This window comes from Gopherus evgoodei, chromosome 4 (assembly GCF_007399415.2).
Source record: "Gopherus evgoodei ecotype Sinaloan lineage chromosome 4, rGopEvg1_v1.p, whole genome shotgun sequence".
Taxonomy (NCBI): Eukaryota; Metazoa; Chordata; order Testudines; family Testudinidae; genus Gopherus; species Gopherus evgoodei.
Genome location: NC_044325.1, coordinates 112,044,783 through 112,064,073, shown reverse-complemented (window position 1 = coordinate 112,064,073; position 19,291 = coordinate 112,044,783). Strand labels below are relative to the sequence as shown.

General features: G+C 41.3%; 1 protein-coding gene across 1 annotated transcript in view; it reads right to left on the bottom strand.

Moving 5' to 3' along the window:
* The window catches only part of TH (tyrosine hydroxylase), a 32,276-nt gene extending 13,721 nt beyond the window's left edge, over positions 1-18,555 (bottom strand). Inside the window, exons 1-5 of the mRNA XM_030562624.1 lie at positions 18,461-18,555; positions 10,939-11,151; positions 4,748-4,922; positions 3,196-3,284; positions 2,181-2,248 (exon numbers count right to left, since the gene is read on the bottom strand). Coding sequence (XP_030418484.1) covers positions 2,181-2,248; positions 3,196-3,284; positions 4,748-4,922; positions 10,939-11,151; positions 18,461-18,550 — 635 coding nt within the window. The 5' untranslated portion in view covers positions 18,551-18,555. The remainder of the gene's footprint in view (positions 1-2,180; positions 2,249-3,195; positions 3,285-4,747; positions 4,923-10,938; positions 11,152-18,460) is intronic.
* Between the last annotated feature and the right edge of the window lie 736 nt (positions 18,556-19,291).

Here is a 19,291-nt window from a genome sequence, read left to right as displayed (position 1 = left end):
GACCAGAATGTTAAAATCACTGGATAGCCTATATATCCTTGATAGGGTACATGTCTACACTTTGAGCTAGGGGTGTGATGCCCACAGGCGGGTTTGATCTTGGAACAGGTAGGCTGTGTCTCCAGTGTCACTGCCCAGACTCCCACAGCTACATTGCTATTTATACTCATGCTAACGCTCATCAAGCTAGTGTGAGTATGTGTATGTGAACTAGGAATCACAACCCTAGCTCATAGGGTAGGCTTAGTAAGAAGGGGAGGGAGTGATACACTACATTAAAGATACTATTGCCTACTTTAGAGTTACTGACAATTCAGAAGGACAGGAACAGGAATGACTATGGACCAATGTACTAAGTGATAAACCACAAGAATTATATAGATAGACACAGACACACACACACTTGGTGCTTTAATACAGACAATTCCCCAAAGCTGACAGCTGAGTAAAACTAAGTGGGAGGGGAGGAAAAATTAAATATCAAAATGTGAGTGATCATTAGCATATGTTTAAGAATGCTTTATTCAATGCCCCCAGCAAACCCACAATTCCACAAGAAATTATATATATAGAAGAAAAGTAGTTTATATATATATATATATATATGTGACTACTTTTCTTTTATATATATATTTGTATATATATATATATACAGATGCGCACACACACACACAAGGACAATGGAAATGTTGATAGCAATGAATACAAATGGACAATCAGGAAATGCAGATGATTGACAAGGGAAGTTCAAGGTAAAAATGAAAAAAATGTACGGCCAGTAGAGGTAAAGATTTCCTTCTTATTGTCCTTAAATATACTAAAACAAACAAAATCCTAACATTGGGATAGACCTGGTAATATATAAGGATGATAAAATTGTCAATTATGATGTAGAAAAGGCAGAAGTATTCCATAAATAATTTTGCTCTCTATTTGGAAAGAAGCAAGATGATGCCTTCATGCCTTGCAGTGATAATGAAATACTTTCTATTCCATCAGTAACCAGGGACGATGTTAAACAGTAGTTATTACGGTTAAATGGTTAACCAATGGATCTAAAAGTAATTGTGAATGGAGAATCATCATCATCTTGTTAAGGAAAGTAGCATTCCCAAGGTATCTGTTCTTTGCCCCATGGTATTCAATATCTTTGTCAATGATTTGGAAGAAAATATAAAATTATTGCTGATGAAATTTGTAGATGACACAAAAATTGAAGGAGTGATAAAAAATAATGATGTGGTCAAGTCAGTTCTAAAGACCAATCTGGATTGCTTGGTCAGATGAGCTCAAAGTGCAATACTATAACTAAGTGTGCGGGCTGAGGTGAGGTAGGGTGGGGAAGGGAATGCATTCCTTGGATGCATAAGCAGAGGAATATTAAGTAGAGACAGAGAAGTGGTATTACATCTGTATCCAGCATTAGTGAGACCATTACTGGAATATTGTGTCTAATCCTGGTATTCGTACTTCAAAAAGAATGTTGAAAAATTGGAAAAGGTTTAAAAAAGAACTACAAGAGTGATTTAAGGTCCGGAAAACATACCTGATAATGAACTAATTAAAAAGCTCAGTCTATTTATCTTACCCAAGAGAAAGTTTAGAGGTGACCTGTTTGCAGTTTACAAGTATCTTTATGGGAAAGGGAGTTCTGATAGTAGATGGTTCTTTAATCTAGCAGAAAAAGGTATAACAAGATCCAGTGGTTGAAAGATTATTTCTAGATTGAATTTGTCTAGCTTTTTAACAGTGACAGTAATTAACCATTGGATCAGTTTACCTAGGAATGGGGTGGTTTCTCCATTACTTGAAGTCTTTAAATCAAGACTGGATATCTTTCTAAAAGAGATGCTCTAGCTCAGACTGAAGTTATGGGCTTGATGCAGAAATTACTGCATGAAGTTCTATGGCCTGTATTATGCAGCAAGTCTGTTCTGGCTTTAACATCTATGAATTAATGAACATGCAGATTTTTACACATGGGAAGAAGCTGAAATGAGTGCAGAGAGCAGAGGACCTAAGAAAAGAAATTGGAAAGGGAGAATGGAAGGGCAAAATAACGGACAGAGAAGAAAATAAGCTGATAGAAGACAGGTTTATGGAAATAACATCATAAATTCCCAGCAGGTGGCACTGTGCTATGAAATTGCTCCTGCACATACTTTTGGAAAGTGTCTTACTGCTTATAGTGGAAGGCAATTTCTGCTATCATTTTCCTTCGCTGCCGGTATGCTTGGTCAGAGAATCCCTGTGACAAAAGGGAACAGAAAACAAGTGTTTAAGTTAATTAACATTTCACACAGCAAAGTTCTCTCATTTCCTGCACTACCTCCCACACACTTATATATAGGCCCTATAGTGGTGGATATATACACACTCACATATTAGCAGTTAGCAACTGCCCCTCATTACAACAGAGGTCCCTCCTTTCATACCCATAGGTAACTCCTTTCCCCATCTCAAAGTGAGAGCTTCGTATTCTCCTTCTAGGTGGAGGAATTTGGCCCTATTCCAATCCAGTGTATGTCCTGTCTATTCATTTTCTGAGAAGCCAGGTCCTTCAAGCCAAACACAAGACATCTCTACTCCATCTCTGGGAAGCCAATTCTGAAACAGAACCAGTTAAAATTTGGGCTAGATAGCCATGAAAATTTCCTCAGAAGTGAGATCTTTTGGACTGAGGAATAATCTACTTAGGAATGTAGTAGAAGCCCATCTCTTGATCAAACTAGACTAGACAAAGCACTGAGGAATACATTGTCCTGCAGGAACTAAACCTTTGCTGGCTACAGGGAGATAGGCAAAGTGGGATTACAAGTGGAGCTAGGCCAGAAATTGTTTTCCTATCCTAGGAAAATGTTTGACATTTTAAAAATCTTTCCTTTCCCAATTTGGATGAAAAGTCAGAATCTCAAAAATATTCATGAGCTGACTATCCCACAAAAGTTTTAGTTCGAGTCTATCAAAACAGTTTCTTTTGATTTTTGATCTTTTTGTATTTCAACATTTTTTGAATGAAAACGGATCCTTTCCTGAAAACAGTTATGGTTTTGCAGAATCAACATTTTCTGATAGAAAAATATTTTTGTCAAAAAATTCCCAACCAGTTCCAATCACCAGTGATTTCCATTTCTCTGTTTCTGTTGGAAGACACATGGCCAGAAAGTGAGGATACGTCTGTATGCACCAACTCACCGGGTGATCCAAATCCAAGTCTGGGTCAAACTTGGTAACCAAGTGGTGACACTTGTCCAGTTCAGAGATTTTTCTTGGAAACCAGTAAACTGTAAAGAGAAAGAAGACCATAGAAGTGAACATTGAGCTAAGTATATCTCAATCCAAGTGAAGGAGATAAGGTCATAGCACACACATGGCCTGATGTGGCACATGCATAAACACATGACCCCTCAATTCCAAATGATTTAATTGCACATGACACCACTGTGCTTCAATGGCTATACTCCATGACTGCCCATGATCCCTTCCTATGGTACACCTATCACACAGCCAGACATAATAAAGTGACCTCCATCACATGAGCAAACATGACTTTCCTTTCAACCTCCCAGCACAATGATATTTTCTGTTACTAGGAAACCACTAGGAAAAAAAAACTGGCTTTCACTCATAGCAGCTTCACCCTCCCAAGGATAAAATAATACATGGTCATGTAAGACACCTAGGATCCTGCATGACCGCCCCCCCCCCACCTCTGACTGCTTCTGTTGATGAAGCTCAGGTACATCAAGGATTAGGTGGTAGTGGAACAAATCCATTTTACCAGCCTTCCGAGGCTTGTGTGTACACAGGGAACCATCATCCAATGACTTGGACCAGGCTATTCACCTGCATCGCTAGGTCAGAGAGAGATGATGCAGCACTGATCAGCTAACACTGAAGGGATGGAATTACAAGGAATGCAGGGAAAGAATAATGGCCCCAGATTAGCAGTGTGATACCCAGACCCCAGGCACATGATCTTCTGATGCCAGGTACAGTAAGGAAAGCCCCCATGACTGATCATCATCCCCATCATCTGCTCTCCTTTCTCTTTGTATCTGTTAGGCACAATTAGCCAGAGTTGTTCCCTATCTAGCCCAAATATAAAGTCCGAGACAATATCATGTTTAAATCACTAGCCAATTTTTGGCATGCTGGCATCTCACCAGGAAAAAATTAAAGCTCATATTGACTTTTCCTAATGAACTTCCAGGGCTACCTTACCCTTACCACCCACCTAATGGCTGCTCCAGGAATCAAAGCTGGGAGGAAGAGAGAAATCCTCTGACTTTAGTGATGTATCAAAGTAGAATTCTTGCTCAACTAGAAAGGATTCATTTTACTAATCCTTAGAGACACGCAATTGGTCACTAGTGTCTCACTGGTGTAGAAAGAGCACCCTTCAAACACACTTGGGGTTACTGACTCATTGGTAGAAAGGTCAGAAATGTAAAATAGACAACTGGCTAGAATAAGCAGGGTGGAAGCTGTACAGTACTAGGTATTAGGCATTACATTTCTAATCCTGTTGCTCTTTGGACCTGGAAGAAGGAATCCAACACCTCTTGAAAAGGGAGAAGGTGAGAGAAAAGATGAGATCTGAGGAGCTTCCTGGGAGGAATATTCTAGTCTAGTCTAGTCTATTCAGATCCCTGGCATGTGAGTGCTGAAATCCCCTTGCCACAGTTTCTAAAGTTCAATCTTCATGTTAGACTTGAAAAAAAAACAACAGCTGCAAGTTCCTTACACTTGTCTTCCTTGGTGCTCCTCACATCTTCTGACATCCTTCTGATGGAGCTCATGAGAGTGCTAACGTCAGAGCTATGGACTTCACACCTTACAAAATATTCCAGCTCTGTGGTCCCTGCCCGAGGCTTCCTGCTGGGCCTTGTCTCCAGGTGGTGAATTTTAGCTTCAAATGTCTTTAGAGGGTGGAAGAGGGGAAAGATATAATATAAAAATACAGGCTCTGATAACATTCCATTACAAACTTTCCAATGGGTGAAATTAAAGTGGAAAAAGTCCAGAAACACAAACTCTTTCCAGGATGCCTGCAGGGTAGGAGCATGGGTATTTCTGATCCTGAGCTAGGAACTCCTGAAATAAGAATATCCCTTTCATATACTGTAACGTGAGTAGATTGAAATTCTATGACTGAAACATTTTCCCATTACAAAATGCCATTAAATCTTAATGGACATTTTCTGCAAGATTAAACCATATTTTGTAATGTCAAAAATTTTGCCCAAGAAAATGTGAACCATTGTGACATATTTTTCAATTCTCCAATTGGGAAAAATGAAAATGAGAAAAATTATTTTGAAACAAAATGTCTCATTTTGAAATGGTGATTTGAAACAAATTTTGTTTCAATTTAAAATGTCAAAAATTAGCATTTCCTATTTGAAATTTTCAGAATTTTTTAAACTAACTTTTTCTCTATTTTGGCTTTTCACTCTGACACAGGTAAAAAGTAATTTCTAAATGGAGGTATTTCCTGTACATGGAATATTGCCCTCCTCAGACTGTGCTAATTGTTATCAAAGTGATGAGGCATCAATGTCAGTCAAGAGGCACAAGCTCTTAGCTCAGAGTGTGCAAACAAATAGCTGCAATTTGTTGTAGTTGCAGAACCTTATTACTTATGTTGAACAGCTGCAGTACACATAAGGAAGTGACATTCCACCAATACCTCTCTTAATATCTCTCAAATGCCTATTATGGGTGTGGATTTCAGCCACTATTACCCCAAAGGAAGCAAAACACGAAGTGAGAAGGTAGCTTTCATCTACCAGGCAGTGTCAGTCCTATGCACTGGCCAAGGTGCTGAAATAAAGACAGTGAAGAAACTGTCAATGCTATACATCATTTATGAGTCATCTTTTCTCTCTGAAGGAGCTACAGGGTCAAACACATTGAGTCGCTCTCTCTTTCCAACACACAGGCAGTTTTTCATGCATTACACCCATCTCCACTGAATTCCTTAAGGATCTCATATTGTATCTCAGTCAAGGAAATTCCTTTACAGACTCTTGTCAAAAAAGCTATCAACAACTCTAAAAAGTAATATTAAGAACCACCACCTCGGTCCTTTCTCACCACCCATATGAGCCAGCAGGTCTGCATGCTACTTCCACTGTCTTCCCATCCCCTCTTAGCCAGGAAGCAATATTCTCACTCTAATCTCCAGCATGTTAACAAGTTGTGATACTGCTTGGCCATTGGGCTGGCTCACAGAGCACTGTGATTGGTTTAGCTTCCTTTCCAACACCTTGACTCTCGATACATGGTAGATCTAATAAGTAACTTCCTTCAGTTCCATTTTGAATTAATTACTAGACACTTATGAAATCATAAATACCTGGAAAGGTTCCTCCTTTGTCTCCTGCTATCTTTATTATCCAACAAAAGGAAAGCAGCATCATCACAGGAGATCAGCCAGTATTCATGCTGCCATTGGAACATCTTGCTTCTTGAGAAGAATTGGAACTTGGCTTCATGCCCTACCCTCCAATCTCAGTTACAGAGCTAGGTGTGCTGCTGGGAACATCTTGCGGTGTATTGGAGAATCCCAAATCGCCCACTACGAGATTCCCAACAACCGGTATAATCTGGCATAACTTCATTGAAGCTAAATGGAACTAAGATGAGTTACACTAGGTGCAGATCATTCTAATTCTTTTATTAAATATGAAAGAGAGACCCCAAAAGTCAGACATCTTAACAGAGTTTAACTAGCTTATGAATTAGTCTGTTTCTCACTAGCAGCACTCAAGTGGCCCATTTTCTCTGCTGTCTCCAGACTAACTGAATGCAGGTGCAAGCTAGAATTTTAACTCAAGCTATCACATTTTTTTTTGCTGATTCCCCAGCATTTGGCTATAGGAAAACAGACTTCATTTTAGAACATGGGCTGAAACGATTGATTCAGATGGAATAAAGGAGCCCAAAGAGTTAAAAGTGTTAACGTGACCCTGGAAGTCTCCAACATTAAACAGTTTTCAACGGTTTGGTATTTATTAAAGATACAGAAAAGAAAGAGAAAGAGGTAAACCATCAGAAATTTTAAGTATTAAGTAAGGCTTTTATTCTAACATCCATTGTTCTCTTTCCCTTTAGAAGGGAAAAAAGAAGCCTTCTCTTACAGTAGTTTAGATGCTATTATAGGTGGCAATATCTGTCTTTCTGAGGAGAAGAGCAGAAGTTAGTTGGGCTCTAGCTGTTACTGCTTCGGTTGTCAAAGTCTGATCCTGCTTCCTTTCAGACAAAACAAAATGGACACAAGTAAAAGTGCGGAGAAAAAAGAACAGCAAAGACAGGAAATGCAGCTTTGTCTCTGGTGTTTAATCTTACTTGTGTCCTCACCAGGTGGGGAAAAAACCAAGCACAGCACATGGTCTTATTAGCTACTTCAAGACCTGGGAAACTTGTATTAACATCTGGCTGTCCCAGGCATTACTTTTAGCTGCCTTTCTGATCACAGGCTTACAGCAGCGAAAAAAACCAAGTTTGACCAGCCAAACCAGACTCTGATTAGACAGAAGGAAAAAAATCTGGAAGCAGGTGGGGTGGCTCTGTGGAGGCTGGTGCCATGAGCAAGAAGGTTTCACCTCTAGGTCACAGGACTGAGTCAAACCTCAGATTGATAACAACTAAGAGTTAATCTGATTGATGTTGAATGACCTATGTGAAATGAGTTTGGTGGCCTCAGTACTGCGGACAGGGCCGGTGCAACCAGGTGCTAGGATTTGGGGGGCGGCATTTTCTTCAGTGGCAGCCAGATCTTTGGCCACCCCAGTTACCACCAGTATTTAGGCAGATGGAGCTGGGGCAAGGGAGCACGGAGAGGGCTGCCTGCAGCAAGTAAAGGGGGGGGCACACAGGGGAACTCCCCGCCCCAGCTCACCCCTGCTTTACCTCCTCCCTGAGTACGCCATGGCTGCCTCACTTCTCCCGCCTTCCAGGCTTGCGGCGCCTAAGCTGATTGGCACCGCAAGCCTGGGAGGCAGGACAAATGAAGCAGTGATGGTGTGCTCAGGGAGGAGGTGGAGCAGGGGTGAGCTGCTTCACTTGTCCCACCTCCCAGGCTTGCAGTACCAATCAGCTTAGGGCTACAAGCCTGGGAGGCAAGAGAAGTGAAGCAGCGACAGCATGCTCGGGGGGAGCAAGGGTAAGCTGGGGCGGGGGGTGCCTCTGGGCGGAGGTTGAGGGACCTGCCACAGGTGGGGCACCTCAGGGCGGAGGGGGAGAGCTGCCATGTGGGGGGGGGTGCCTCAGGGCGGGGGCTCAGGAATGGGGGAGGGCTCAAAGTGGAAGTTTGCCTAGGGCGCAAAACATCCTTGCACCGGCCCTGCCTGCAGACAGATGTTGATGTCATCACGCTTACTTCCACAACTGGCATCTCAGTGGGGAATGACTACTGAAATAATATCAGTCCTAGAGGTGGTCCCTCCAGCTAGGGCAAAGGGAAAGCATAGAGGGATGCTATGGGAAGCTTGCTCTGCAGCTGCCCATGCTGTACCTGAGCACTGCTTGGTCTCCAGGGATATCAATTTGGCATCTTTCACCAGCAATTATTTCACTCAGAGATAAAGAGTGGAGAAGGGGGGTTGGACCTTTGCATCCACAGAAGGGTTCTGATATATTCCCTGATGCAGGGAAATCTGGCCCTTGCAAACCCACTTCTCCGGGTGATGACCCAGTCTTTTCCGAATCTCTGAGTTCTTCAGTAGAGGAAAGGGTGTGATTTTTAGTTAATCAGAGGCAGAACAAGGAGAAGGAACGGAGGCAATATCAGGAATAAATTCAATTTAGGACCATGTTTTTAAATGTACCTACCCACCTCTCTATTGCATTGTCCCCCAATAATCAATACCTTAGCATTAATCTGACAGCTCTGATTGCATTACCTATGCATTGGCTGCATGCAACGCATACAGCAGAGTGAAACCAGCCTCCCTGCAGCCTGTTTCATGATGAGGCAAATGTCATTACACCCGTCCGTTTTCATATCTTGTACCTGCATTGCCAGAGGGATCTGAGAAATGAATCTTCCCCTGTTGTAACTTGAGATGCTTGTGGCTTTTTAAAAAAAAATCCTTCTCTGTGTCAAGCTGAGAGAGCGCTTCCGCTGAGATCGTCTCATGCAATGAGTAAATTGCCCCAAGATGAAGCAGGTGCCATTTGAATAAAAGCTAACCTGAGTTCTTGCCTGACTTTGTAAATTGTTCTCTGCTGCCTTGGAATATATTTTTTTTACACACACACACACACACACACACACACACACACACACACACACACACACACACACACACACAGTGTAAAATAAATATCACCCACATCTACTAAGTGCAGGACCCTGTAAAATTCTCGGGATGAGAATCCCTTGGCATCTTATACCAGAGAAGTAGTAAATTGCATTTGAAATCTGTTGTTGATGTACTTCTGAGCCTTTTCTGACAGTCACAAACTTCCTGGAAAGAGACAGCAACTGTGACCAAGACCATCAGGGCTCTCAAATGCTTGCCTTGTGGAGCACTTCTGGTCCACAGATCCCACTGCAAAGGCAATATGCTACAGGAACACAGTGTTAAATACTATAAGTTGGTACATTTCTATCCTGCTTCCACAAGAGATGCAAGGCCACTTGTGGCCATTAAGATCCCAAACTGCTTTCCATAAGATTAGAGGAGGTGTCCTGATCAAATTTCAGTTTGAGTAATTACTAACTAAACTCTCCTCTCACACACAGACACACAATTTCAACTGAATATTTTTTTTCTTTACTACGTGTCCTCAGCTGTTTTTCAGTGTTGCTGTGTATTGTTAATGGTGGTCAGGTTTCACCCCCAGAAGTGGCTGAATTTCATTGGGGACTAAGGTGTTACGCACATACTGACCGAATTCTCCTCTCACTCATACCACAGAAGATGATGGAATTAAACCAATATAAATGAAGAAACTCAGGCTCATGATTTGTAATCTGCTTTTGAAAATTTCTGCATGAAAAGTACTATATAAATTCAAGTCATTATCTTTTATGACTGGTTAAATAAGCAGCACTTACCTATGTGAGCATCCATCCATGGTACCGATGTCATAGATAAAGCTACTTTTGACTGGGAAAGCCCAATTATTTACCATCTCCCTATGCAATTGTATACAGTGGTAAGAAATGCTTCTTGTCATGGGCATATTCAGGATGCAGTAATGAAGGAAATCAATGCAACTTTTGAAAGTTTATGGATCAAACTCATCCCTGTGGTAAGTAGGTATATTTGATGGGCACTATGCTGATTTATGCCCATGCTGAAACTGGTCCAGTCACTTTGGCTGAAGTTCAGTGGGGATATGATTCAGAGATGGGCAGAGCTTTGAGCGAGGGGGTGACTGAGGCTATGTGAGGGAGCTGCATGGTTCGTCTGCAATCTGTCCAAACTCTACAGTCTCTGATGTGTTTCAGGGAGTGCCATAAAGGTGGACAACAGTGCAGGGTGCGGGTCATTAGAGGGAACCATGAGAATCAGAGGTGAATACAAATCCACAGTTGTTCATACGTTAGTTGTGCTGGGTACTGGCTCACTCTGGGCAATGTTCAATCAAAGGCAAGCCCAGAGCCTGGAATTACAACCACAACATTGTCAGGCAAGGGGTATGTCTCATTTATATTGGTTTCTCTGGGAAACAGCGTGATAGAGACACCAGTAAATGAATCGAGTGTACTACTTAAGTTAATGTAACCATCAATATTTGAATTCATCCAGTTAAGCCCCGAAGAATTAAATCAATAATTCATATTAGGTAGGCTTTAAATTAGACCTTTATCCAGCTGAATTTTGGTGAGTTGGCAGTGTTCCCCCAAGCTACAGTAACAGACCTTCCACCCACATCAAATGCAGTATTCATTGAGTGCAGTACAGGAGGTTAGTCGCTCACCTCAAACACTTTAAGTGCATGGGATAGCGATGAAGTCTTTGCTCCCTTAAGCATGAAGAAAAGGTTCAACATGGCCTTCCCATCTTTCTCCTCAAAGACAATTGTTTCTATGGACTCTGCAGCATCAGTGGCGGCGGCTGCTGCTGCTGCAGCTTCTCTCTCCTTCCTTGCATCTTCGATGAGGCTCTGCCGTCTACCGATGAATCGTGGAGACTGGAAGGAGAGCAGAGTTAAAAAGCAGCAATCTTCTCCTTAAGACAGCCGAGGAACAATGGGATCCCCATTGTAACATTCCTTCAAGGACTAGCAGAGAACAGCTCTTATAGGAGTCAGCTAGAGCAATCTGGCTCTGCAAACCTCAGTCAGGGTCCAGGCTCTTTTCAAGGTTCTGAATTTGGCAGCTAGTGTAGTTAGGCAAGAGTGTATTTCTTAGGCTGAGCCTAGATTTTTGCTATGGGCACTATGGATTCTATTGTTTTCATGTGTTGGTTCACGATAAAGAAGCTTCTTTTAGCACTTTGAGACACATTGATTTAAACCCTGGCCTCTACTGGAGGCAGAAGTCTGGATCTCACAAATGCCTACTGCAAGGAGCTGACTACCTTCAGCTCGCAGTGGTTTCATTGAGAATCACAGGTTCCCAATGCCTTACTGGGCTAGTCTCATAGAATAGAATATCAGGGTTGAAAGGGACCTCAGGAGGTCATCTAGTCCAACCCCCTGCTCAAAGCAGGACCAATTGCCAGACAAATTTTTGCCCCAGATCCCTAAATGGCCCCCGCAAGGATTGCACTCACAACCCTGGGTTTAGCAGGCCAATGCTCAAACCACTGAGCTATCTCTCCTCTCATGCTGTGGTAGGTTCCAGTGCAGAGGGAATATGCCAATCCAGCCACCTTTTACTTATGATACTTTTATTCACTCCCATCGAAACCAGATCTTGGGCCCCATTCTCTGTTGATGTAATTGGGCTAGATCCATTTCTACCAGTAGAGAAATTGATATGTCCATTTTTGGTGTGTACGTGTGTGTGTCTTATGTGCATTCCCAAACACTGAGGCAGGGGTACGTCTGTGGAGGTTTTTGTCCTGCAAATAGCATCTTTTATAGGCTCCCTTGGCTGTCTTTTTTTTTTTAACACCACTCTTATCAGAAATAATAGTTTCAAATCCATCTGAAATGGCCCTAACTGGATTATAAGAGAGTGAGATGGTCCATCTGTAAACTCCCACCAAGCTTGTGTCTACTGCTCATTATAGGATCATATATTCATGATCTTTTGTTTGGTCTAACCAAAAAAGCTGTAAATCCATCCCAGCCACGACTAGTCAACCTGGCCTCAGCACACTGCTGGTAATATACCTCCTTCCCTGGGCAAGACTTGGCAAAAGAGTACAAATAGGCTAAGCAACAAAATAAAACCAAACTGAATCTTCACCCCACATTTGAAATGCTCTTTATTTTTGTGCTCCCTGATTGGGGGGAAGAATAGAAGAAGAAAAGTTGTTTCAGCTATTCTGGCCAGGCTGGAAACAGGAAGAATTGTGAGCTCTTGAGAAAACCTGTTCCCAGCCCAGGTTTGCAGACATAAGAGGTTTGTCTAGTTCAGATAAGATGGTGACAATAACCCAAACTTTTGGGTGCTTTTCCAAATGGAAACTTTTATTTGTATGACAGTAGCACATTCAGGCTCCAATTCAGCTCAGGACCCAATTGCGCTAGACATTTTAAAAGCACAGTAAGAAAATCCCTACCCTAAAAAAGCTTCTAATCTAGATGGACAAGGCAGAAAAAGATTGGGAGAAGTGAAATATTATCCCTATTTTAGAGATACGGAACTGAGGCACAGAGAGCTTAAGTAGCTTGCCCAAATTTGCACAGGAAATGTGTCACAGAGCAGGAACTGAAACCAGTTCTTCTGAGTCCCAACTCAGGACCTCAAACACAAGCCCTTCTTTCCTCTTGTACTGAAAAATCTCTGAACCCATAGTTCTTCAGATGTGTTGAATATGCCAACAGGAGGACTAGTAAAGATTAGTCCTGTGTACAATAAACAGTCAGTGAATATTTTGCTCCTCTACAGCTGGGTATATGTGAGCTTCCTTAGGCGGGTGGTAATACTAAAGTCTGGTTTTAAAGCTTTATAAAATCTTCACTTCCTTTTTCTCCCCACCTACTCAAATGCCTTTATTTAATTAGTAGAGCTAGGTGCAAACCTCACTCACCTGTTGAAAAAAGAGTTCTTAACAATTTTCAAAGCATTGACCTTCCATTTGCTTTCATAATAGAGAACTTTTCTTTCTCATTGATAATCTGTGGTTTTTTCCTTCAAAAAATTGAACATTTTCTACATCACAATTGGAAGTTTTCAAAATTCAAACAAAAAAAACCCTTTAAAACTGTCAAAAGAATCCTACCGTATAACTCATCCTAACCACTCCCCCAAACCTGATGATGAATGATGAAAACTGAGCATGACAAAAAGAAGATATGACTTACGAAGAAACACAGAGAAGACTAACACCAAGAGACTAAAACCCAGATGGCTACATTTTTCAGTTAGTTTCCACTGAAAATATTTCAAACATGTCCATAACTCTTCCAAAAGGTTTTGAGGAAAAATTAAAAAAAAAATTCTACAAAATTTAAACCAGCTCAACCATTCATCTTTTTTTTGTATTTTTAATTTCCTCCACTTACCCAAGTGTATTTTCTTTTAAAGTCATTCGTGCATCTTGTATGCAGCCAGTCTCAAAACTTTTCTCTCACATTTTAAACATATTCATCTTACGAAATGGGTATTCACCCATGAAAGCTTATGCTCCAATACGTCTGTTAGTCTATAAGGTGCCACAGGACTCTTTGTTGCTTTTTACAGATCCAGACTAACAGGGCCACCCCCTCTGATATTTTAAACACAAGCACTTATATAGTTTTCTGTGTCGCATATTTTTATACACCAACCCATGCACCTACCCCCAGTACTTTTTATTATAGATTCCCTTATAGCATGATATTTGAAGCTTGTCACACATTTGTTCCTTGCAGTATAAAACACACACGTTTGAACAAATAATCACTGGTTATGTGCATGATCAGGTCCACAATGGGTATGGAGGACATGTGTCCATGTCCAAACAGAAAACTCATCTAATAAATATATTAGGTCTCAATTGAAGAAAGCATCCCCATTTAGGAAGCAGTTAAGAACGGGTTTAAATCCCATCAGAAGTGCTTAAAGTTAATCAAATTAATTTAAACTTCCCATGATAGATGGAACAAACACCCCTGTGCAACACCCACCATCTGTAACAAATCGCCTCCTCAATGGTCCAAGTCAAGCAATGCTTTAACAGAAAGATGCATCTTGCCCTGTGTCCTGAAGTTCAATAGACTTTAGCTTTGGCTTAGTAGAGAAAAAGAAAAAGAAGGAAAGAACTGTGCATGACAGATATAAATCATAGAGTCTAGTGGACAACTGGAAAGGGCTCTGAAAACATGATCATGTGTTGTATGAAAATCAGAATAGAATAAGCAGATCAGATCATTGATAAACATCCATTTGACACAAGTTGCTTCCATTCGGTGAGTTATGCTGGCGATCAGTCCCCAACATAATTAGACATTGACACACAGATTTGATAAAACTTACTACATGACACCTCCTCCTCTGCATGATTAAGGCTGGCTTTACGGATGTGCAGCAGACTGCACTGGATCGAAAGGGAATCAGTTTTGTTTCCCTTCCTCCTTTACATCTGGCTACTAGAAAATACTGTAGGATCATCCTAGCACCTGGCGGGCAGTCACCTAGTATGTCTGGGTAAGTTAACAAAATACCAGATTTTGTTTGGGAGGGTCTGGGGGAGGTAATATTTGCCTGCCATCTCCACAGCTTACTCTATTGTCTGTTTGCTAGCTTTCCATCATGCTGGTCTCTCTCTCTTTACCCTCCTCTTTGCTATTTTTTTAGAATGCTATTTACTCCCAAAGGGCTTAAGTTATAACTCAGTACAATTGCAGAGAGTTTTCATTACCAATTGAAAAATTGAAAAAAAACAAACAAAATTGATTCCTCTTTCCACACTGACTGTTCTCCCATTAATGCTTGGTTTTTTAGAAGACGTTGAAAGGTATATTTTGATTCAGCTTGCAGATTAGTTCATCTCGTGTATTTTAGAATTCTACCTACAGTAAAAACATTACTTTTGTTCTGTTAATCATCAGGTTGCTTCTTCTGGACTAGATTGTGAATCCATGATTGACAGTTTGTAGTAGTTTACTCCTCCAACAGCCCCTTTAAAATTGTGGCAACTCAGTGGGATGACTTGGTGTGAGTAAGGATGCCAGAGTATGGCCTTCTGAGTTTGAGTAACCACAGCAACTTAGCTTTCTCCCTGCTTATAATTTTCAAGAATCTAGGAAACAGAGAGGATTTTACTTGTTAAGAACATTTACTACAGCCTAGCATAACCTACCAATATTGTGTCATTATTTCCTTTTGCCAGTTTAGCTTATTTTGTTCAGGAACTGATACAAACAATATTAGCAAAAGCACTTTTTTTCTGGTATAAGCTGCATCTCCTGTAAGATAGTTTGATGGTACAGTTATACCGTCAAACCCTTTTTAGTGTAGACAAGGCTTATATCCTCAATACTTTGAGACTAGCACTGTCTTTTCGTTCTGTTTTTGTACAGCGCCAAGCACAGTAGGGTCCTGGTGCATGATCATCATCATAATAAAGGAGATGCAACAGCTCCTTTAGAACAGAGTGAGTATGTGGGACAGGGAACAGATCACTGTCAGGATTTTAAAACACTGAAACAAGATGACAGCTTGTCCTAGACATACAGGTCCAGATTTTTAAAACTATATAGATGTTGCTTCGGTCAGCATCTCAACACTTAAATGATTAAGGAATCTAAAACTCACTTTCCAAAGGGATTTAGGCACTTAGGAGTCTAAATTCATCAGTTGGCTCTGAGATTTAGACTCTTAAGTACCTATATCCCTTTTGAAAAAGAGTTTTAGATTCCTAAATCAGTTACATGTTGCGATGCTAAGCACAGCAACATTGAAATAGCTTTAAAAATCTGAGCCACACTCAATACATAGCAGAAATGCAGAGGCAGAGCCTCAGTTGATATAAATCTGATTAATGAATAATGGTAATGTGGAAACCTTCTGCTAAAGGTGCAGTAAAAAGGATAACCTAAAAAAGGAAAGACAGAGTCTTAAATGTGCATTTCAGATTTGCCATCTGTTACTAAAGCCTAACAATTTCGTTCTGAGCTTTTCCAAGTCCCCTTCCCTTCGAAGGCAACTGTGTTTTGAAATAATTTGATGTCTGATATAAGCTTCTCAGTGCCGAAAGTGGAGTGAAAAAGGTGCTTGTGGGGGGAGTGGGCTACCATAATCCAGGAGCAGCAGCTTTGGCAAAACAGTACTTAAAGTGCTCCCCCCAAGCAGTCCAGCTCAATTTTTAAATGAGCCATTTGGGTGGAGGGAGAGAGTTACTAAAAGGGACTAAAGGTGACAATCGAACACAATTTCATTCTGAGCTTTTCTAAACTCTCTTTCCAGGGTGCCATGAAAGAGACAGTATTGCTATCACTAACACACCTGATAAATAAGACCATTCAATGTCACATTTGTCATTTAAAGACTAAATACTCACATGAATTGTATAACAGGATCAAATAAACGCCCCTTCATTGTCATCTCCTGCTGTTACCTTAGACAGAGGGGTGTTCATTTGACTGGCAATCTGGAAAGTGCCAGTGTTCTAAGAGTTCACTATATGCCCGCCAAAGCACTCTTTTGCTGGAACAAGTTGCATCTCTACTTAACGGGTTCTAACAGTTAACTACCTTGTCATTCCCTATGTGCCAGTCGGAAAATGCCAAAGTGAGATGTGGAAAGTCCCATGGTTTTCTATGATTGCATAGTGCAGAAATCATGCTTACCTCTTCATTTCCTAACTCTCCTTCCCTTCTTTCCTAGCATGCCACAGTGTCTGGGGAACTTTTTTGTTGTTTGCACAGTAGTTGATTTTACAAAATACACAGCACTGCAGAGTGCGGAGGCAAGAGTGGGTCAGCAAAATACAGAGAACAGAGAATGGAAAGTTCCATCCCCTGCAAATAATATATCAGAAGTCAAATCCAGTTTTACACACAATATTAAACAACAATTGGATTAGATGACCTCATCTCTCTTTTCTTTCCATGTCAAATATCGGTGATTCTGGAAATGTCCTTTTTATCCATGTCTCATATCTGTGGTTCTGGAAAGTGGTAGGAAAGAGGGGAGCTTTAATTTAGGGGGTGAAGTTTATGTGGGGAAGCTCTGATGTGACTCGGCTAGGGAAAAAGGCTGAACAGTAACTGCTAGGAAAAGCTGAGGGATATTTAAAACACATATATATGCTACAGTATAGACAAACTCTAAACATGTGAAATCTCGATTTTCAGTACGTACTCTTTGCACATAGTAAGATCCATTAAAAAAAACTTTACAATCACCTACCTACTGGTATTTGGGACAAACTACATAAGGCACTACACTGAGTTTGCCAAATGCAGGTGCTAATCAAAGCTATCACTTGAAATCCTATAGTGCCCTAACTGTGGGGCATTTGGAAGTTGTTCCAGATAGCTGATTGCCTACTGTAACAGTCAGCCATCTAGCAGAGAGGGAGACTGCCACAAAAAGGGACAAACTATGCATTAAAGGTTTGATCTGACAGGATGCTGCATGCCTTATCATCTCATTGGCTTTAATGTCTCCTAGGGACATCAGTTGGCACTAGAGGACAAAACTGTTTTTAACTAAAACGCCCTGCATGTCCCTAGTGCCAGGCCAACTGAATCGGTGTATCTGAAACTCATCTGGACTGGATTCACATTTTAAAGGTAGTTTAAGACTCAGCATGAAGTATTGTTTTCCCCTCACTTATAGTTATATTGCATGTGGGATTGTTCCACACACTGAGCGGATGGTCCTAAATCTCTGTGGGTGGAAGCAGACCCTGCAGTAATTACATAGGAACAGTTAGCAAGTTTGCCTGAATTCCCACCACCTTGTAGCTTCACTGGAAAAAAGACATACATCTGTTTTCATTCAATTGGCAAAGAAGAACGCTTTTTGGCTTAGTGCCGTGAACTTAAAACCTAGAGAGTATATAGATTTTCAAAGTGCATTTTTACCCTGGGGATTCCTTGTTAACCTTGTTTTCGCTCTATTGGTCATTCCAATTTAAGAGGATGGTTTTATTATATTATTAGGATTATTTGTTTTCTGATATTTATATTTATCGTGTATTAGTTTGTGTGCATGAATGATTTAGGCTGGATTTTATTTATGATTTGCCAACCCTGAGTGCCTAGATGCCTGGGTGCAGTGATGCTTTAGAAATAAAGTCATTTTGTTAGTCCATCTAGCTATAGTTACAGTCCCTTGTGCAGCTTTAGCCATTCTGGAGATTACTGCATGGTGGTGGGAGGGTGGGAGGGTTCTTACCATGATGGCCTCGGCTTGCTTGGAGTCCAGCTCTGACACCGCCCTGCGGAAGCCTTTGGCTGAAGAAGTGGAGGAGTTGGGGGTTGGCATCCTTGCTGTCGTACTGGCTCTGCTCTCAGCTTTGCCTCTCCTTGCCAGGCTTTTATAGGGCAGGTCTGACGTCAAAGACCCTTTCACACACCCCCCGCCTCCCCTTCCCCACCTCCCTCCCTTTAGCCTGAGGGGGAGAGAAGAGGAGGAGGAGGGGATGTGGAGGAGAAAAACGCTTCTGTCCCATTAAATCTAATTGCTACAAAGATTGCAGACACCCTGCCTCTGCAAACCAGCCATCAGCCCTTCTCCTCCTGCACCCAAAAGCTTTTGCTCTCTGTTTCTCTTTCTCTCCCTCTTTGCAATGGAGTTCACGCCTTGGTCCTGTGTGTTTTATTCTCCCCCACTTTCTTCTCTAGTCTGGGCTACACTGAGCTGAAGTGCTTTGATGCTGTAAAAGAATAAAACCAAGCGAGAAAAAGAGCCAGACCATTCTATCCTTTTTAGTCTGTAGCCCTACAGTAATGTAGACAAAATAATAATGAATAATAGAAATGAAATAGGACTTGGCATGCCCACTTTGGATCTGATTTTGAACTCATATACACCCCCGCTGATGTAAATCAGGAATAACTCTGCTGAAGTCAAAAGAGTCAGCTCTCCAGATGCAGTAAATAGGCACCACTCTCTTGACTTCAATATTGATTAACACCAGCTGAAGATCTGGCCCAAAGGGGTCAGACTGGTGTAAAACCAGTGTAAATAAGACTAGACTCCTTGGGAAGAAAGGGGGAAGGTTTT